The sequence below is a fragment of the Barbus barbus genome (assembly GCF_936440315.1).
Source record: "Barbus barbus genome assembly, chromosome: 42".
NCBI classification, from domain to species: Eukaryota; Metazoa; Chordata; class Actinopteri; order Cypriniformes; family Cyprinidae; genus Barbus; species Barbus barbus.
Genome location: NC_136720.1, coordinates 2,287,499 through 2,309,853, shown reverse-complemented (window position 1 = coordinate 2,309,853; position 22,355 = coordinate 2,287,499). Strand labels below are relative to the sequence as shown.

At 42.3% G+C, this 22,355-nt stretch overlaps 1 protein-coding gene across 1 annotated transcript in view; it reads left to right on the top strand.

Annotated features, from left to right (window-relative positions):
* Window positions 1–20,535, top strand: part of LOC306861604 (protein NLRC3-like) — a 107,592-nt gene extending 87,057 nt beyond the window's left edge. Inside the window, exons 7-9 of the mRNA XM_079403979.1 lie at window positions 6,045–6,218; window positions 6,300–6,346; window positions 19,425–20,535. Of these exons, the coding sequence (XP_079260105.1) occupies window positions 6,045–6,218; window positions 6,300–6,346; window positions 19,425–19,963 (760 nt within the window). The 3' untranslated portion in view covers window positions 19,964–20,535. The remainder of the gene's footprint in view (window positions 1–6,044; window positions 6,219–6,299; window positions 6,347–19,424) is intronic.
* Window positions 20,536–22,355: the final 1,820 nt, after the last annotated feature.

The window sequence follows — 22,355 nt, the reverse complement described above, 5'->3', positions numbered from 1 at the left end:
CTTAAAGGGACAGTACTGAACATGCTACCACTGTCATTAAAGGGATAGTTCACCCTACAATTTAATTTCTGTCATTATTTACTCACTCACATGTTGTCCCAAACCTGTATTAATTTCTTTCTTGTGCTGAACAAAAAAGAAGATATTTAGAAGAATGAGGGTAACCAAACAGTTGCTGGTCCACATTGAATTTGATAGTAGGAAAAAATCATATGGAAGTCAATGGGGACCAACAGCTGTTTGGTTCCCTTTCAGGAACGTCGAGCTGCGTCCGAAGACGCTATGGGAACGCTCTCAGCGTCATTCCGCTCTGAATATCGTATGCAATCAGTCCAATAGAAGGGCGAAGCATCACGGGCGGGGTGACGTCACGACCAGGAAGTATATAAACACGTGAGGCGGCGCCCGCGTTAGCTTTCTGTCATTCAGCAAGCGCTCTGTGTGTGTGTCAGTCCAATCTGTCTTGTGAGTCTTATTTACTGTTGTCTGTCCTTAGAAAGAAGTAGACATGCCAAAAGCTAAGACAAAGACAGGGGGTGATCTCAGATCACGTTATAGGTTGTGTGTTAGTCCTTGCCCGCGCTACATTACGGGTGAGGACACACATGATCTGTGCGTGGTCTGCCTGGGTGCGGAGCATGCGGCAGCGGCTCTCGAGGGAGCCGTTTGCCCGCACTGTGAGCGGCTCTCGCTGCGCACACTCCGCACCCGGAGGGCTCTCTTTGAGAAGGGAGCCTTTGTGAGCGTCCCACGCGGTGCTGGCCCCGCTTTTGCCGAGGCAGAGCGGCGGCTGCACTCGTGGGGTTCACAGGCTGATTTGGCGGACGAGAGTGAGACGGGAATTTCCCTATCTCCTCCCGTAACCGCCAGATCTGGTGCCCCGTCTCTTGAGGGAGCGGTTCCTTCCTCTCGAGACGAGGGCTCGGAGCTCCGTCTCTCGTCCTCTGAGGAGGCTGAGGCGTCGAGCGCCGACGAGGGTTCGCCGCCTACACCCCAGTACGAGGAGCTTTTAGAGGTGGTTACTAGGGCAGTGGCCAAGCTGGACATCAGTTGGCCCCCCGAAAAATCAACAAAGCCGCAGCCAAGCCTATTAGATGAGCGTTTTCTGCGCTCGCGGCAACCACCTCACCGCAGGAGCCTTCCATTTTTCCCCGATCTCCACGCTGAGGTGTCGAGATCGTGGTTGAGACCGTTCTCGTCCCGCCCGTTCGTCCCCGCGTCATATTATTATGGAAATGTGCGGGACCTGGACGCGTGCGGGTACAGGACGATGCCACGGGTTGAACGGACGCTTGCGAGCTATCTGTCCCCGCTCACGGCGTCGTCCTTGAAGGCTCCTACCCTGCCTACTAAGCCACTGCGCACGACTTCATCCTTAGTGGGCAGGGGGTATGCGGCAGCAGGCCAGGCCGGCGCGTGTCTGCACACCATGGCGGTGTTACAGGCGTACCAGGCCGAACTGCTGAGAGAGTTAGATGAGGGCGGCGAGGTTAGGCCAGAAGATATTTCTGAGCTGAGGAAGACCGCTGATCTTGCCCTCCGCGCTACCAAGGAGTCGGCCCGTGCCATCGGCCGCTCCATGGCAGCTATGGTGGCGACGGAGAGGCACCTGTGGCTGAACCTGTCTGAAATTCAGGTGAAAGACAGGTTCTGCCTCATGGACGCCCCGCTTCAGCCTTCTGGTCTGTTCGGCGACGCAGTCAGCTTGGTCGTCGACAGATTTCAGGAGGCTCGTAAGCAGACGGAGGCGTTTCAGCGGTTTCTCCCTCGCCGATCTCTAACTCGGGGGACTGCTGGGGCGCACCGACAGCACGGCAGTAGTCTCTTATATCAACCACCAAGGAGGTCTGAGGTCGCGCCCCTTGTACAAGCTGGCGCACCAGATCCTGGTGTGGGCCCAGGGCAAGCTCCTATCCTTTAGAGCTATTCACATCCCTGGGCATCTCAATGTGGGAGCAGACATTCTGTCGAGGCAGGGGCTGAGGCCCGGGGAATGGATGCTTCACCCAGAGGTGGTGAAGCAGATCTGGAAGGTCTTTGGCCAGGCACAGGTGGACCTCTTCGCCACTCGAGAGTCAGCGCAATGTCCCCTCTGGTTCTCTCTAGCTCCGCCAGCCCCGCTGGGTCTGGATGCTATGGTACAGACGTGGCCGAGGCTGCGTCTGTACGCCTTCCCCCCGATCGCTCTGCGCCCGGGAGTTCTGGGGAGAGTGCGCCGGGACGCGGTCAGTCTACTGCTAGTAGCACCGTTCTGGCCGGGCCGAGTATGGTTCTCGGACCTGACTGCTCTTCTCGACGGCCCCCCGTGGCCGGTGCCTGTCAGAAGAGATCTCCTCTCACAGGCAGGCGGCACCATTGTGCACCCCCGCCCGGAGCTATGGAAGCTGTGGGTATGGCCTCTGAGGGGGCGCAACTCGTAGCTTCCGGTCTGTCAACTGAGGTTGTTGAGACCCTCCTTCAATCCAGAGCTCCCTCTACGAGGAAACTGTATGCCCTGAAGTGGAAACTCTTCACTTCCTGGTGCGGAGACCGCCAATTTGACCCAGTTAACTGCCCAGTTGGTACAGTGCTGGAGTTCCTGCAGGCCCGGTTCTCCGCAGGGTTAACCCACTCCACGGTTAAGGTCTACGTGGCTGCTATTTCGTCATACCACGCCCTTATCGATGACCAGTCAGTGGGCAGACAACCCCTGGTGATACGTTTCCTCCGCGGTGCGCTGAGGCTGAGGCCTCCGGTGCGACCACGAGTCCCTATGTGGGACTTGGCTGTGGTATTGGAGGCTCTGAGTAGGGCGCCGTTTGAGCCTCTTGAGGAGATAACTGATAGACTCCTCACTATTAAGACTGTCTTCCTGTTGGCCATCACCTCTCTGAGGAGGGTGGGGGACCTTCAGGCTCTTTCTTCGGCCCCTTCTCACATTGACTTTGCGCCCGGCATGGCAAAAGTATTTCTCTACCCCCGTCCGGGGTATCTTCCTAAAGTCCCGACAGTCGTACCACAGCCGGTCGTACTGCAGGCCTTCTGTCCTCCTCCCTTCTGGGAACCTGACCAGGAGAAGCACCACTGTGTGTGCCCAGTGCGAGCACTGGGCGCATACATCCACAGAGCTGCCCTGTGGAGAAAGACGGACCAGTTGCTGGTATGCTATGGTCCGCCTAAGAGGGGTCTTCCTGCTACGAAGCCCACTCTTAGTAGGTGGATTGTGGATGCTGTTAACCTTGCTTACGAGGCCTCTGGGCTTGCGCAGAGCGCACTCAACCAGAGGTATGGCGGCCTCAAAGGCCCTTTGGGCAGGTGTCCCAATACGGGACATCTGCGACACTGCGGGATGGTCCACGCCCCTGACCTTTGCGAGGTTTTACAACCTTGATGTCCGAGCCACTCCGGGCTCCTCGGTCCTCTTGTCCTGACACAGACAGGGACTTGTCAGTATGGAGGCATTGGTATAGCGTTCCCATAGCGTCTTCGGACGCAGCTCGACGTTCCTGAAAGGGAACGACCTAGGTTACGTATGTAACCCAGGTTCCCTAAGGGAACGAGAGCTGCGTCTCGCAGCCATACTTCCGGCATCCCTGCCAGGGCTTGCTTCATGACATGGAGCTAACGTGGGCGCTGCCTCACGTGCTTATATACTTCCTGGTCGTGACGTCACCCCGCCCGTGACGCTTCGCCCTTCTATTGGACTGATTGCATACGATATTCAGAGCGGAATGACGCTGAGAGCGTTCCCATAGCGTCTTCGGACGCAGCTCTCGTTCCCTTAGGGAACCTGGGTTACATACGTAACCTAGGTCGTTTTCCATGTTCTTCAAAATAACATTTATGTTCAGCAGTAGAAAGAAACTCACTCAGGATTAAAACAACTTTTGTGTAAATGATGGTATAAAAATAAAACATTATGACAGAATTTACAGACAGATGACAGAATTTTTATTATTGGGGGAACTATTCCTTTAACGTTAATAAAACAAAACGCAAAGAGAAAAATCACTCTCTAGCCTACTCTTGACTGAAAAACTTGAATACAGTTGCTTTAGGAATCAGTCTATGTAGTGTTTTATTTTTATATTTGTACTCCTGCGAAATACACTTATTGTACCTGAAAATAAAGCACTGTTTGTTTTATTTGTATATTATGTGTATTTGTAATGTGTATCTTTGTTCTTATTTTTTAATAAGAAAGATAAAATAATGACAAAGATTTTTATCTTTGCCCACTTTGCCCGTTATTATTCAAATCAACGCAAAAATCAGACCAATTTTTTTATGCACAGTTGTAAAATTTAACCAGTTGATGAAAATTACCTAATGTTCTAAAAATCTGATAAAATAATATAATCACCTATTATCATTCATCATTTTGACTCATCTCTTTTCTTATAAATGGTTTTAAGTATGCAAGGTTAATCATTTTAAAACTTTTTTTGTCAAACTTTTTTTTTTAATGTCATACATGTTATGGGGGTCGGTGAAAAACAGTTTGTGTTAAAATAGGGGTCCCCTGAAAAAAGGGTGGGAACCACTGCTGTATATGATCTGTCTGTCTGTGTCTGTAGATGATCTGTCTGTGTGTCTGTATATGATTTGACTGTGTGTATGTAGATGATCTGTCTGTGTGTGTCTGTAGATGATCTGTCTGTGTGTCTGTAGATGATCTGTCTGTGTGTGTCTGTATATGATCTGTCTGTGTGTCTGTAGATCTGTCTGTGTCTGTAGATGATCTGACTGTGTGTCTGTAGATGATCTGCCTGTGTCTGTAGATGATCTGTCTGTGTCTGTAGATGATCTGACTGTGTGTCTGTATATGATCTGTCTGTGTGTCTGTAGATGATCTGACTGTCTGTATATTGTGGCGGGAGGAGCCAAGGACAGACACAGTGGGTGTGGCGTCAAGCCTCGGAGAGGTTTTTATTAAACAATAAAAAGGAAAATAAAGTGTCCAAAGGGGCAAAGTGTCCAAATAAACAGGGAATCTGGTGTCCTCGTTGTGCTGCGGGGCTTGTGCCGGAGGGTAGTGTTCGTCAGGGAAGGGTCCAGGGAAGGGGCGGAGTCCGGTGGCCGCACGCGCTCCCCTCTCGGGGCCGGGAGCGTGTGGCGGCGGCGTCTCTTGCGCGGCTTCGTCCATCTCCTGGGTTCCCGGCGCTTCTGGGGGATTCGGCGGCCCGGCATCCTGGCCCGTCAGCCGCCTAACGGGTGCGGCAGTCCTCCTCGACGCACCCTTCCTGGACCCACGAGGACACCAGCGTGCATGCACGGGGAAGAGACCCGAGGAGAGGCGCGCTCGGCGTTTAAACGGCGGCGGTGATGAGGCTCTATTCACATCAGGTGCGCCTCATCACACGCCGCCAGCCCTAGGTGTTCAGCGCCCCTCCTCTCTCACACACCCACTCCCGTCGGGAGCCTGGTGAAGGGCGGCGAATACGGGACGGGGTGGTGATGATGGACAGGGGGGAGGCAGCCGACTCGTCACAATATGATCTGACTGTGTGTGTGTGTGTGTGTCTGTAGATGATCTGACTGTGTGTGTCTGTAGATGATCTGTGTGTCTGTAGATGATCTGACTGTGTGTCTGTAGATGATCTGACTGTGTGTGTCTGTAGATGATCTGACTGTGTGTATGTAGATGATCTGTCTGTGTGTGTCTGTAGATGATCTGTCTGTGTGTCTGTAGATGATCTGTCTGTGTGTGTCTGTATATGATCTGTCTGTGTGTCTGTAGATGATCTGTCTGTGTCTGTAGATGATCTGACTGTGTGTCTGTATATGATCAGTCTGTGTGTCTGTATATGATCTGTCTGTGTGTCTGTAGATAATCTGACTGTCTGTATATGATCTGACTGTGTGTGTGTGTGTGTGTGTGTGTCTGTAGATGATCTGACTGTGTGTGTCTGTAGATGATCTGACTGTGTGTCTGTAGATTATATGACTGTGTGTGTCTGTAGATGATCTGACTTTGTGTCTGTAGATGATATGACTGTGTGTGTCTGTAGATGATCTGTCTCTGTCTGTGTGTCTGTAGATGATCTGTTTATGTGTGTTTGTAGGTTGTCTGGCTGTATGGTGTCAGAGGAAGGCTGTGGTTATTTGTCTTCAGCTCTCAGTTCAAACCCCTCACACCTGAGAGAGCTGGATCTGAGCTACAATCACCCAGGACAATCAGGAGTCCAGCTGCTCAAACACAAACTGCAGGATCCAAACTATAAACTGCAGATACTCAAGTATGTCAAACACTAATACTGACATACTGAATGTGTGTGGATGATACAGATCTACATTAATGTGTGTCTGTGTGTTTATAGTGTGGCTCATGGAGGAGAGATCATGATGACAGCAGGACTGCGAAAGTGTAGGAATATAAAAACACACACACTCACAGACACACACACACACAGATTGTTGTTTGAGTGTACCACTGATCTCATCTCATAGACATTCATTGTTTTTCTATCAGGTTAATAAGGTCTATAAGGTTTTTTAACTAGTTAGCAGATGATTTAAGAAGCAAATTCCTACATAATGTAAACATAACAGTAATATGAGGATTCAGCTTTGGAGTCACGTGGAAATATATTTATTTTAATAAATAAGGATTTATATTTATTTAATAAATGTTGTGTCATCATGCATTGACGGTAATGACGTGTCTTTACACATGACTATTAATTCAGATCCATTTGAAAAAGTCATTTTCATTTTAAAATGCTCTCTGTCCACACTAGAGTTTACAAGTGTTTTCCAAAAGCTTCTCATCCACACTGAAACATCAGAAACACTAAATTCACCTTACTGCACATGCGTGAAACTATAAAACCTCACTGAGATGATACAGACGAACAGATATAATATATTTCCACGCTGTTCTTCTGACAGGATCATCTTATTTAGTAAATTATCTCAGCTCTCAGCATTTACTGATGTGTCCCGATCGCACTCAATCATCATTATATATTTGGTCTTAAACGTAGCTGCGCTCATGTTTTGCTGCAGGATAGTGATGTCTGGTTCGTGAACGAATCGTTCGATTTAACCAGATTTTCTTAGTGAATCGGTTGAACCACTTCACCAAATCATTTAAATGGTTTGTGTCTCCAGTAAGCACTAATCCACAAATTACTAAAGTTATTTACTTTTTAACGTGCCTGACACTCCCTCTGTCTCGAAATCCCGGAGTTATTAATATACTGAAACAATACACTGAGTGAACTGCTGTGAAGAGAGAACTGATGAACACGAGCAGAGCAGCATGTGAGCAGCGGGTAAGGAACGAACACGCCACTGTTAGAACGGTTCTCGTTCTCGAGTCAAGAACCGGTTGCAGCGGTTTTCAGATCACCAGTACACTGAACCCAGAACCGTTTCTTTCGGACACGTCCGATTTGAGAACCGATGAGCTGATGATACTGCGCATGTGTGATTCAGCGAACAGTGCCTACTATGACTGACACACGTCTGAACCAAACTAGTTCTTTTGGACTGATTCTGTGCTAATGCTATATGGCGCGGGTAAACCGAGGACCTGAATGAGGGCGAAACATACGTTTATTTAATAAAACGCAATGGATTATGTATAGTAAGTGGATTATGGTTTCTGTGCTGATGACAACTAATTTATTCACTTTATATCTTCAAGACTTATATCCTTGTATGCACATGCCTGTACCTGTATTTGGGTGCTTGCAAAACTTAATTGTAAACTTTAAAGATCATGATTATGATGTTTTAACTGACTGAAGTTATGATTACTGACTTTATATATTTGAATGTGTATTTTCATCCCGGCCCGGGACAATAGATTATATCATTATGTCATCGCGAATGACGTCATTACGTTAGGGCGTAAAAGAACCGATGATCTGTTTTTTTTAACCGATTCATTGAAACAAACTGTCCAAAAGAACCGGACTTCCCGTCACTACTGCAGGACAGCAGCTGTGAGTGAATTTTCTGTCATCTTTGCAGGACTGTGAAATAAAGAGTGAGCAAAGTAACATATCTTTAGCAACAGTGTGAAAGTGAAGTACATAACAGATAAACACAGATATCTATCAGTACAATACGCGTCACACGACTAAACATGCGTCACGGTTTACATTTTTAAAAAAACTTGATATGACTTCAGAGTCCATGAGTTGATATAATTTGTCTTTTCTGGTGTATATTATTACCAATATTATCAGTCCATATGACACGATGCTCCGGTATTGTCTAGAAGACTTGAATAGTGCAGAATGTGGACAGTTTTTATGGTGCCTTTCTATTGGTCATATACAGTATGACATCTATCATTTTAAGGAATAGAGCTCCAATTGTGGAAAAGAGTATACAGATTATTTTGATAATGAAAAAAAACAGTAAACAGTACTGTGAAATATATAATGTTACAATGTAAAATAGGTGTCTTCTATGTGAATATATAATAAAATATTATTGATTGCTGTGATCAAAGCTGAATTTCCAGTCTTCAGTGTCACATGATCTTCAGAAATCATTCTAATATGCTGATTTGCTGCTCAAGAAACATTTCTGATTATTATCAATGTTAAAAACTGTTATGCTGCTTAATTGTTTTGTGGAAAATGTGATACCATTCAGTCTTGGGTAAGATTAAAAAATATAAATTTATATTTTTCTTCAACAATGTAGAATACAAAAAGGGACTTTGATTAAATTGATTTAAGTGACAGTAAAGATATTAAGACTTATTACAAAGTACTTCAATTTCAAATAAATGCTGTTCTTTAACTGAGAACCATTATACCAATAATAAAACTATTATTAATAATTGATCACAAATAATAACTGATAATAAAAAATAAAAAAAAGCCTTAATTATTTCAAACTTTTAACCACCAGTGTGTATATAAAATAGGCTAATGCATATGAATTAATAAGCAAATTATATTTTTATTCGGCCTATAATATAAATAACTTTCCTATGCACAGCACTCAAAAGCTAAAGTCTTCAGATTTACAATGTTCTAGAGTAAGATTGAGAACGATTTTTTAGATTTTTAACACGTGAAATCACGGAAGAAAGCAGATTTTACTCTTATCTCATGTCTGCTGAAACTGCATTATAGCCTACATTGTGACGATTCAAATAACGGCATTAAAATCTGAGAAATGTGAAAAGGCCAGTAGTAGTTTGCATTCCTGAAAATTAATGTCTGTCGTTTAACTAAACGGTTGGCAAATATTGCTGAATTGTCTCGTCATGTTTAGCTGCTTACATCTTACCTTAGTTGTTTCAAGTCGTGCGCAGCTCAGCGTCTGTGAACAGTAAACCCCGCCTTCTACACTCTGATTGGCTGTTTCAAACATTTTGACATTGACGAGCACTTTTGAGCCGCTGCGCTGTGCCGAGCACGCTATATTAATTACAATTTTTGAATGAAGTGGGCCGTGCGAGCCATTCGTCTGGGTCGATGGAAGGATATATGTACATTTACTAATAATCCATGTTTTATATATATTACGCAAAGAGCCGGAGAAAACTCCCGGTGCTCCAGATGGCCAGTCCGCCACTGCATCTAGCGCATAATTACATAGAAAAACTAATTAAAAAGCAGCGGAGCTTTGTAAACAGCTCAGAGTATAATCATGTGCTCTCCATCAGAACGATATGATTGTAGAACATATTTAGCAGGATTGTTTTAAAGGGGAATACATAGCTAGATCTTAAACAGTGGATCGTTTAGCATTGTTATATATCACAATATTGTCCAGTAAATCTGCTCAGTGTAAAGAATGAAGCCATTATAGAGGTAACAGAACAAGCTGCTTTGAAACCATGTGTATTGTGGATGCTCTGCAAATAAATAATGAACCAAGTTGAAGATTCCTTACTATTAGAGACGCCGAACAATGATAAACGATCAAATAAATGAATGAATGAAACTTAATCTTTACAAACAAGTGGCTGGAGATCAAAGAGCTGCCACAGATAATATTTCCATATATGAGTTTCTTTGATTTGTAGTGTGAGGACTTACAGTTTAATGCGAATCACTGTATATATTAAATCTGCAGAGATCAATTATTAAGATATATCTTATTTGAGTTGTTACCGAGTTTCAGTTTAACTTTCATCCGAGTTCTGTAGTGAATGTAGACATTTTATAGGCTATTATTTTATGTTTATGTGATTCAACTTAAGATCGCGTTGAATGATTAACGCTTACTGTATCAACATAGGGTTAATCAAAAGCAGAGGTATTTCATGCAGATATTGATAAGGGCTATGGCATCTGTTCACACAAGAGCTCTTAATGGTAACTTGCCGGTATTTTACCAGTAAAGACTGAGAACTGCTTAACGTTCATCTGGGAAACATCGTGGATTATCTCCACAACCTTATAACCTTATTATACATCAATACAATAGAATACATCAACCTATTTATAAATATGCCATTTATTGTACATCACGATTTCAAAATAAAGGTTTCTGAGTTTGCATGTGGCTGAATATAAAAATTTAATGGATTTAAACATAGTTTAATCGCGCTGTAAAGTGAAACGTCAGGCCGGTGGCGCCCCTGCAGGTATTTGTTATAATACATTATATACTTAAGTTGGTTATGTTCATATTATGTATAGGCATATTACATTATATATTTTAACAGTGTTGTTCAATAAAACCATGCAGTTACTTGGTTTTGATACTTTATTTGAGCCAATTATTATTGTCTCATCATTAGTTTATATATAAATAGTAAATAGTCATAGTAAAGCCTGGTTTACACTTAGACCTGTTTGTGTTACTAAAAATATCAGATTACTCCATTGTCAAAATAATCAGTAGATTACTTTATTACCAAAATAATCATTAGTTACAGCCCTAGATTAGTTCAAATATTTATTTTTGTAATTAAAAAAATATATTTTGTTATTGAAAATTTCTTAAAAATAGTATTAAAATATTGTCTCATTCTAGTGAACCAAGTATCTGTATTTTGTCTGAAGTGTTTTGTCACACTCCTAGTGTCGATAAGCGGTGATATAGCTCATTATTTTACAAGTGTATGATATAGCTTTCATTCTTCAGGTCAATCGTATATTCACGAGAAAAAAATAAATAAAATCAGTTTGAATAAGGAAAGCAATAACTGCCATAGTATCCTTTCAGATGTTTAATTTGCCAGTCATTGCATGCTTTGCATGTGCTGCCCCCCGGCCCACCCCCGGATAAATGTTCAGCCTCAGGACGAGTGTTTTTTGATGATAATGTTATTATTATTAGACTAGAACACATGGATATGTTGTCATTCTTACACTATATTTTTATTATAGATTTTTTGTGTGAAATTGTTTACATTAATCGATTAATTGATCAATTCGTTGATAGATTAACCCAAATAAAAATAGTTGTTAGTGGCAGCCTTAATATCTATATATAATCTCTCAGTTGTTGCACTTTATTCATAAATTATGAAAATTAAGTATTTTTTGTTTACCCTGAAAAAAGCTTGGAGAAGCATCCTCAAACTTCATCCTGAACTTGACCAAACAATAACCAATCAATAATATTTATTTAAAATATGTTTTCTTAAACTTTTTGTTTAACTGTGTAGCATTAAATAATTTCAGATGTTTGCTAAAAGAGTTGGATGTGGTTCAGTCCTGCCTAGAAAATGTCCCAGCAGCCGTCACTGATGTATTTTAATGTGTAAGAAATTAGTATATTTCTGTTCAGTCCTGAAGCTGTGCTTTATGTAATACGCAAAATTGATAATCCAAAGGGGATATATATATATATTTATACTCATTTCCAGCTGGGCAGCAGTAATGCTCTGTAAAAAATAAAAAGCAGCAATAGTCGGGATATTGGGTCCTCAGAGCTAAAGACCAGTGGCTTCTTTTCTTTAAAAATATTTAAAAAATTAGGTTGAGCCCAATTAGATATGAATATTAATAGAGAGGATCATATGTTTTATCAAGCTATTATTATTTCTGATATTTAGATACATATGTAAGGATACTTTGTTGTCTTTCTGTACTGCTCTCTTTGTGTGTTTCCATATATGTGAACACAATTCAGCAGCAAGCCAAACTCCATTCAAATAAAGACTGGAGCCAGGGTATAGTTTCCAAAACTCCTTTTACTCCAATGTGCATTGAATGAGAGTGAAACTATCAAAAACGATACAGAAATAAAGTGGTATTAGTAAACAGAATGCAAAACATATTCACATAAAAAGCCTGAAAAGGCTAAATTAACTGTTTAAGCATTTAAAAGAATTAGTGTATATAATAACTCTTAATTGTTACAAATACAGCATAGTTTCCTAAAGAAAATGTTCTCAATTGACATTTTATCAAAACTCACTTACTGACAATGCTTTCAAAGGCATGAACATTACAGAAAACTGTAGCAGCAGTCACATGTAGTGTAATTCTTGAGAGAGCTGAGAAAACTGAACTAAGATGGCTGCTCTCTTGATTAGTCAGGTAATTTTCAAAATAAGAGTCCCAAGCAAAAACTCAGAGTAAATAACTCAATGGGCGGAACACTCCCCGCCTGACATCTATAAAGATGTCATATGTAACAACTGTTCAAAGGCATTTTCTTATTTTCTTAGCAGGAGAATGATTTCAGATACAGGCCTTAGGAAAGTTTTGCTGGACCCTTCTTTAGTCACTTTAAGTTCAACCTTGCGAACATTTCCGTCTTGACCAGGGAAAACACTTGTGACTAGTGCCATGGGCCATTCGTTTCTGACTACTTGTTTGTCCTTTAGTAGTACTATGTCACCCTCCTGAATGTTTGGGTGTGGTTCCTGCCATTTGCGACGCACTTGTAGTGTTTGAAGGTATTCCTGTTTCCAGCGACGCCAGAATTGGTTGGCTAGGCTCTGTACTTGTCGCCACTGGTGTTTGTAAATGTCTTTCTCTGAGAAGCTTCCTGCTGGGGGTGGTGCACTTGCTTTTTGTGTTAAAAGCATTGCGGGAGTAAGTATCAGGGGTGAGTCTGCATCCATGGAGACCGGTACTAGAGGTCTATTGTTGACAATTGCTGACACTTCCGCCATGAGAGTACAAAGTACTTCATCGGAAAGGTTGGAAAGTCCTTCGCGCATCAACATGGAGTTGAGAATTTTGCGAGCCAGACCAATCATGCGCTCCCATGCACCTCCCATATGGGAGGAGTGTGGTGGATTGAAGACCCATGTGCATCCCTGGTCATTGATGTACCTTTGCACTTTTGATTCTTTTGCCACTTTGTTGAATCCAAGCTCATTGCAGGCGCCGATGAAGTTAGTTCCGCAGTCAGAGTGCAGCTGTTTTGCAGGACCGCAGATTGCAAAAAACCTGCGAAGTGCATTGATGCAACTCGAGGAGTCCATAGACATAATGACTTCGATGTGGACTGCACGAGTGCTCATGCAGGTGAAAAGCACCGCCCAGCGTTTATTGTGAGCTTGACCCCCCCTTGTGCGGCGAGCTACTACTGTCCAGGGGCCGAAGACATCTAAACCAGTGTAAGTAAAGGGTGGTGATACACTCAACCGTTCTGGTGGCAAGTCTGACATTTTTTGCCACTCTAGTTTGCCACGAAGTTTTCGACAGGTTACACATGAATGAAGAATACTGCTTATGCATCGCTTGCCTCCAATAAGCCATATTCCAGCAGCACGAATGGCCCCCTCTGTGAATATGCGGCCTTGGTGCTCTACACGTTCATGGTAGTGGCGTATGAGTAAAGCAGAGACGTGATGCTTGCCAGGTAAGATGACTGGGTTTTTCTCTGGGTAGCTTAAATCTGCCCGTTTTAATCTGCCTCCGACTCTGAGCAGGCCATCCTCATCTAAGAAGGGATTCAGTTTTGAGAGTGGAATTTTACTACTTATGTTTCCTCCCTTAGAGAGAGTTTCAATGGTCTTGTTGAATGATTCCCTTTGCATAGAACGGATTATCACGTTCTTCGCTTTTAATAGCTCACTTACACTGTATGGTTTTGAACACAAATGCCATCCGCTGCATGTGTTGAATCCATTGGTAGATCCAAAAGAGTGAGCTACATGAATGAGTGATGTAATAGCTCTTTGTAAGGATTTCCAAGAGGAGAATCTCCGAAACCTGTCGGAAGTGAGTTCTTCATCCTTCGTTCCTGTGGTACAAGCTGTCACAGTTGGCCTGATATCCATATCTGAATCTGGATCCACAAGTGCGAAATTGCCTGTCACAAAGTCATCTTCGCGTGGCTTACGCAGGAATTCTGGACCTGTAAGCCAGGTAGACTCCGCAAGCTTTGATGCATGAATGGACCTCGAAGCAATGTCCGCAGGATTATGGTCTGTGGGTATGTATCGCCATTGTTTCGGTTTTGAAAATTGTCTGATTCTCTGTACCCTGTTGTGGACGTAGACATAGAAGCGTTTAGTTTCATTGTAGATGTAGCCAAGCACAATTTTGCTGTCGCAGTAGAAGATGATAGCATCCAGTTTGAAGTCAATCTCCTGGACAATGAGTTCTGCTACCTCCACTGCTAAGACTGCTGCACAAAGCTCTAATCTGGGTATGGTTGGCTCATTTTTTGGTGTCAGTTTTGTTTTTCCTAAAATGAAGCCAATGTTAATCTGACCATCTCCATCCACCGTTCTGAGATAGGCTACAACTCCTATCGCTTTTGTTGATGCATCCGAGAAAACACAGATTTCTTTGTGGCTTGCTTTTGAAGGGGAGTTGGGCGTGTAAGGACGTGGAATGTGAAGGTGTTGCAAGTTTTTTAATGAATCTCTCCACGATTCCCACTCACCATATTTCTCTTGTGGCAGTGGTGCGTCCCAATCTGTTCCTTCAATAGATAGCTTTCGAAGTAGAAACCTTCCCTGTACGGTGACAGGAGCCACAAAGCCAAGAGGATCAAAGAGACTATTGATTATGGATAGGACACCGCGGCGTGTGAATGGTTTGTTGTTGACTGATACTTTAAAGGTGAATGAGTCAGTTGCAGTTTCCCAATTCAAGCCAAGGCTGCGTTGTGTAGGCATGATTGTTGCATTGAGATCAAGGTCTTTGATGTCTCTTGCGTAGTCTTCAGTTGGGAATGCTTTGAGTACTTGTACACTATTAGATATAATCTTGTGCAGCCGCAGGTTTGATTCAGAGAGGGATGCTTGCATTCTCTTTAACAGATCTATTGTTTTCTCTTCAGTTGGTAAGGAAATTAATGCATCATCCACATAGAACTCACGTTCTACGAATAGTCTGGTGTCTGGGCCATATTGTTGTGCACCTTTCTCTGCTGCTCGTCTTAGGCAGTAAATTGCTACTGCCGGGGAAGGGCTGTTGCCAAACACATGGACTTTCATCCTGTATTCAACGATGTCCTTTTTGAGGTCGTTATCGCGGTGCCATAGAAAACGTAGGTAATCTCTATGATCTTCTCTCACAACAAAACAATGAAACATATGTTGTATGTCTGCCGTCACTGCTATGCGCTCTTTCCTGAAACGCATCAGAACACCAATGAGGCTGTTATTGAGATCTGGTCCACTGAGGAGTACGTTATTGAGAGAGATACCTTCATGCTGTGCACTGGAGTCGAATACTGCCCTGATTTGATCAGGTTTTTTTGGGTGATAAACTCCGAATAGAGGTAAGTACCAGCACTCTTTTCCCTCTGGTAGTGGAGCTGCACGTTCTGCATGATCGTTGTCAAACAGTTTTTGCATGAATGTTACAAACTGTTCTTTCATATCTGGCTTCCGTTCTAGGGTACGTCGCAAGGAAGAGAGGCGGCTTAAAGCTTGATCTCTGTTGTTTGGAAGAACTGGCCTTGGAGACCTAAAAGGAAGAGGTGCCACCCAACTGTTGGAATCATCCTGGAAAACCTCCCTCTCCATAGTCTTTAGAAAGACTTCATCCTCGATGGAGAGTGCAAGCTTACTGTCGTTCTCTGTTCTTTTAAATAGAGTCTTGCCTAGGTCGTCTTTACTTATATTCCAGTGAATTTCGTAGTCGTGAGCTGCATACAGAGTTGTTAAGTTGCTATTGACCTTTTCTTTGACATGTACATGACTTGTGCAAGGAATAAACAGTGAGGGTCTTCCATTTTCCAAAATATGTGTCTTGAAACTGGAAACAGTAGGCTTGTGCACATCTCCTAAGCATACTTCACCAACCAGAACCCATCCTAGATCTAATTTTTGGCCAAAAGGCGTGTTGTGTGGGCCATTAATCTGTTTTCTCACCTTATGAGCTCTGAGTATGTCTCGCCCAAGCAGGAGGAGGATGTGGGCTTCAGAGTCCAGAGCTGGAATTTCAGATGCAATATGCTTGAGGTGAGGTTGATGGAGAGCAGCTTCGGGTGTTGGAATTTCATCACGGTTGTCGGGTATTTCATCACATTCAATTAACGTTGGAAGTGCGAGACTAATTCCACCATTTGCTGCCTCGATCCGATAGCCGGTTGCTTTTCTTCCATAACAATCAATCAATCCAGCACATGTCTTTAGGCTGTAAGGAGATGCTTTGCTATTGATGTTGAAGAAATCGAAAAACTTTGACCTGGCCAGAGATCTGTTGCTCTGATCATCAAGCATAGCATACATCTTAACAGCCTTCTCGGGTTTTCCCTCGGGAAACACTTTGACGAGACATATTTTAGCACAAGATCTCATTGAAAGACCATGGCACACTTCAGTGCAAAGAGAGCTCACCTCTTGAGTTTCTGGAAATTCTTCGTCCTCCCCGCCATGCTGTAATGAAAAACTTTGAATTTTGTGCATCCATGAGGGTGGACTGGGATGCAGAGCTGAATTATGACTGTTGCTGTTGCACTCATCACACTTTAGAATAGCTTTGCAATCACGAGCAAAATGTGATGATGATGAGCAGCACCTGAAGCAGATCCCTTGCTCTTTCAAGTAAGCTTTTCGTTCATCGATTGTCTTCAGTCTGAAGCCTCTACATTTCCTTAAAGGGTGGGGTTTATTGTGGATAGGACAATATTTTGCTGGGTCATCTTTAGAAGGCATTTTGTCTTGAGGCGCATCGTGTGAGATTTCAGTTTTGTGTACCAATACTGGTGTCTTGAGATTAGTGTGTCTTTGAGGGAGTCTTTCATACTGTGTATGACAACTACTGGAAAAAACAAAGCTGGGATCGTTGCGTGTTTTGGCGTGATTGCAAATGAACTGAGTAAAGAATGAGAAAGGAGGGTAAGAAACACCAAACTCTTCTTTGTACCTTGAGCCTTGAGAAATCCATTTCTCTTGTAAAGTATATGGCAGTTTTTCGACTATTGGCCTGATGCCTCGAGCAGTGTCTAAATAGGCTAAGCCTGGCAGATAACCATCTTCTTTAGCTGAGAGCATCTCCATTAAAAGATCCCCGAGCTCTCTTAGTTTGAGGTTATCTTTACCTGAAATCCTGGGAAAACTGTCTAATTTCTTAAACAGCGCACTTTCGATAACTTCGGGTGAACTATAACATTCATCAAGTCTATTCCAGACCATTTTTAAAGCTGCTTCTGGGTTTCCTATGTGAACTGCCCTGAGACGTCTCACATATTCAGAAGACTCTCTGCCGAGCCACTTTGACAACAAGTCTAACTCCTCACCAACTGTAAGACCCAAGTCTTTTGTTGTATTGATGAATGAGGACCTCCAGGCTCTGTAACTTTCAGGGCGATCATCAAAGCGTGTTAAACCACTGCTGACAAGCTCACGGCGCGCTAGATATTTCACTAGGTCCATCATGCCTGTAGTGTCTGTGTGTTGTGGCAAAGAGCTTGATACACCACTGAACTGGGGCTGTTGCTGCCATTTATTACTGACTAGTCTTTCTGTTGACTCCTCTTTTATGTTTCTTGGGAGTTTTACCTTTTGCATTTTTGTCTCTCTTAGAGATGAAGAGGAGGAACATGCATCAAGTATGACATACTGGCTATCATTCACATGCACTATATTTTGTTCCGTTACTTGGTCTGGTTCAGATTTGCAATCCTGAGCTTGATCTAAGTCAGCCTGATCGCTGAAATATGTAACTTGATCCTTGATGTAATCACAAACACGCTTCTCTGTGGTTCGTGCTGATGAAGAGTGACTTTTCCTGTCATACAGCTCTTCATCCTCAAACTCTGCTGCCGCTTCTAGTATCTCTGCTTCTGCACTAGCAGCTGCAGCCTCTTTTTCTAGATGAAGAGCTTCCAAGTTAGCCTGTAGTCGTGCTTTATCCACCTTAATTGCGATTTCTCTCTCTGCAAAGGTAGCTCGAGCTCGTGCAGCCTCTGCCTTAGCTCTAGCGTGTGCTGCAGCAACACCAACTGAAGATCTCGAGGATCTTGAAGTTCTTATGGAACTTTTAGAGGCTGTGTCAGATGTTCTGTTACTTTTACTTTGTATCTTTCCTCGTGTGTTGTCTTTTGGATACCTTTCAGCCATGATGCTTGCTACTGTATGATCCTGCCAGGGTGTTCAGCCAGCCAGTTTATGTCATTTCACTGTACTGCTCTCTTTGTGTGTTTCCATATATGTGAACACAATTCAGCAGCAAGCCAAACTCCATTCAAATAAAGACTGGAGCCAGGGTATAGTTTCCAAAACTCCTTTTACTCCAATGTGCATTGAATGAGAGTGAAACTATCAAAAACGATACAGAAATAAAGTGGTATTAGTAAACAGAATGCAAAACATATTCACATAAAAAGCCTGAAAAGGCTAAATTAACTGTTTAAGCATTTAAAAGAATTAGTGTATATAATAACTCTTAATTGTTACAAATACAGCATAGTTTCCTAAAGAAAATGTTCTCAATTGACATTTTATCAAAACTCACTTACTGACAATGCTTTCAAAGGCATGAACATTACAGAAAACTGTAGCAGCAGTCACATGTAGTGTAATTCTTGAGAGAGCTGAGAAAACTGAACTAAGATGGCTGCTCTCTTGATTAGTCAGGTAATTTTCAAAATAAGAGTCCCAAGCAAAAACTCAGAGTAAATAACTCAATGGGCGGAACACTTTCCTTGCCATCTACAAATCATTTCCCCAATTTTAACAATTATATGTTTATTTTTAAATGCTCTTAAAATGCTGATTGATAATGCTCAATGTAGATGATAAAAATGTTGCATCACAAACCTGGTTTACTGCTTTGAAACAATCTGTACTGTAGAAAGCGTTATAGAAATAAAGCTGACTTGACTTGTGTGCATGATAAACCCACAACCGCTGCTTTACACAACACTAGTCTGCACTGTTTTAGGCCTGACAGGGTTTTTCACAGAGTTTTGTTTGGGCTCCAGAAGTCTAGGACCAGCACTGCTAGTGAGATCTGAATCACTAGTCGCTCTTCAACAGCTTTCACTATATTAGTGAACACATTTGTGAAGAGTGAGGACAGTTTGGACTTTAGCTGTAAACACACACAGACATCTTCACTGTTGTGTTCTTGATGTTTCTCTCTTCTTGTGTTCAGATGCCTGTGATCTCACACTGGATCCAAACACAGCACACACTGAACTCATTCTGTCTGATCAGAACAAGATGATCACACGTGTGGAAGATCATCAGCCGTATCCTGATCATCCAGAGAGATTTAATGTGGTTCCTCAGGTTCTGAGTGTTGAGAGTCTGACTGGACGCTGTTACTGGGAGACTGAATGGAGCGGAGATAATGCTGATATATCAGTGTCATATAAAGGAATCAGAAGGAAAGGATGGAGTAATGACTGTATGTTTGGATACAATGACAAATCCTGGAGTCTGTTCTGCTCTAATAACAGATTCACTGTCTGGCACAATAATAACTTCACTGATATACCTGCTGTCCATTCATCCTCTAAGAGAGTAAGAGTGTATGTGGACGTGTCGACCGGCTCTCTGTCCTTCTACAGCGTCTCTGACACACACACACTCACACACTTACACACATTCAACACCACATTCACTGAACCCCTCTGTGCTGGATTTGGGGTTGATTGTGGTTCCTCAGTGTCTCTGTGTGATATTAAATGATAGAGAGACTCTCTGTAAATCCTCTTTCTGATGTTCACATGCACACAAACTCATCAAATCTCACATCATTACATTTGTATTAATTCATAATTAAATAGTTTTTCATTCTTCATCTAGAAGTTATAAATCTAGATCAGACACATACTGTTCTGAATCTTAAACAGATGAATAAGTTTGCTTTAATATCTATATTGTAAACTGATGATCAGATGTAATAAAAGTGTATTAGTGACTGATTTAATGATTAAGTGAATACATTTTTGTCATATCTTTATGTAAACACACTTTACTAGCCTTTTGTTTTGGAGCTTTGATGCAGTCATCATCTTCTCAAGATTCTGCTCTGGTCATGTGACAATCTGCACTAATCATGTGACACTGCACATATTTAACTGAGACCCTTTATTTGTTCCATATTTGCAGGAAGTGCACTAAAACATCAGTCAGTAAGGTTTTTAGGTTGTTGTTTTTTTACGGTCACTATTGTGGGATTAAATGGGTTAAATTGTTTATATTCATATTACATTATGCATTTTAACAGTTTTGTTCAATAAAACCATGTAATTACTTGGATTTGATTCTTTATTTGAACCAATTATGATTGCCTCATCGTTAGTTTATATATAAATATAGTTATATTAAATCCTGTGTTTCACTTATTTTTCAGTTTATTTTTATTTAAAAAAATGATCAGATTACTCAATTGTCAAAATAATCAGTAGATTTCTTGATTACCAAAATAATTGTTAGTTATGGCCCTAGATTAGTTCAAACATTTCAAAATACAACTGCATTGTTTTGTGATTTAAAGACAAATGTTTTGCAATTGAAAATATCTTAAAAATAGTATTAAAATATTCTCTGATTCTAGTGAAGCAAGTCTCTGTATTTTGTCTCATCTCATGAGCTAAGTTTATTGTCACACCCCTAGCGTCTACAAGCATGATATAGCTCATATTTTTCCAAGTGTATGATATAGCTTTCATTCTTCAGGTCAATCGTGTATTCATAAAATAAAAGGAAAGTGTACTTTGCCATAGTATAGTTTTAAATGTTAAAGTGGCCACAGTCACTGCATGCTTTGCTTGAGCTGCACTTTATGTGTACCATTGTTTTATTAGTTTATGTATTATAATTTGAAAGATAATAACAGTATTGTTTGATTTAGTCCTTGAAAACCAAAACAATTGTGCTTGAAAAGTCCTTGAAAGAATTTAATTTTGCAATTTCTGTATGAACCCTGGACAGGGCTGGCTTTAGTTCACGACTGACTATATTAAAAGAATCTCATTAAAACCTCAGTATATAAGTCTGCAATAGTGCACTGTTCTCTACAGCCTTGTAATGCATTGTATTTTTCAAAAATATCATCATTTCCAGTTCAGTGCTAATACAGTAGCCTAAGTGTTGCTTCACAGTGAAGATTTATTACAAAAGTTAATAACAGCATTCTTTACAAGAACACAATGTAATGTTTAACAGAATCAGAATCTATTTTCTATAAGAATTAGTGTTCATAAATGCACAAACCTTGAAATATCAAATAAATCCAAATTTTAATAAATAAATGTATTGCATGTTCTAATGACACTATCATCTCTTTTTCCTTTGCATAAGTCAAGAAAACAGCTGCTTTACAACTTCAAATAGATGTTTGTCTCAAGTGATACGTAACGTCTCGGTCACGTACGTAACCCTCGTTCCCTGATGAAGGGAACAGAGACGTTATGTCGTGACGACATAGGGGATTTACTTGGAAGCCCCAATCATCTCTGACTTAAGAGAAAACGCCAATGAATATTGGCTAGTGGATTTTGCATACCTGAGCCACTCCCCGTGCATATGGATATAAAGGGCAACAGGTGCATCCACTCATTAGGTTTTCCACTGAGGAGCCAAGAACGAGTACTAGGCAACCAGCGATGGTTCAAGATTGTGGCATGGGGACATAATGTCTCCGTTCTCTCCATCAGGGAACGAGGGTTACGTACGTAACTGAGACGTTCCCTATCTGTCGTTCACTACGAGTTATGTCGTGACGACCTTGTGGCATGCAGATGCTGAGAAGCGAGTGCGTGACAGACAAATGCCATGCGAAAGGTCGCAAACTTCCCATTGCCCCAGCGAAATTCACTAATCTTGGTGCCCGCAGGGACCACTGAGTACATTGCTGCTGGAAACCCAGGCGAGCTAGCACCAGTATTGGGCCTGGCGTCAGACTGCTCCGCCCAGTCTGACTGCCGGGGGTGCTGGAGGAACTCCACCAGGGTTCGCCGTCCGGGGAACTGAACTGGAGGAGGAAAAAGGCGCTCGTATCCCCGGGTGAGGGGGAATGGCGCAGCAAGCGTGACACCTGCCAACTCTTCCCGCCACTTACCTGTTACCCAACACA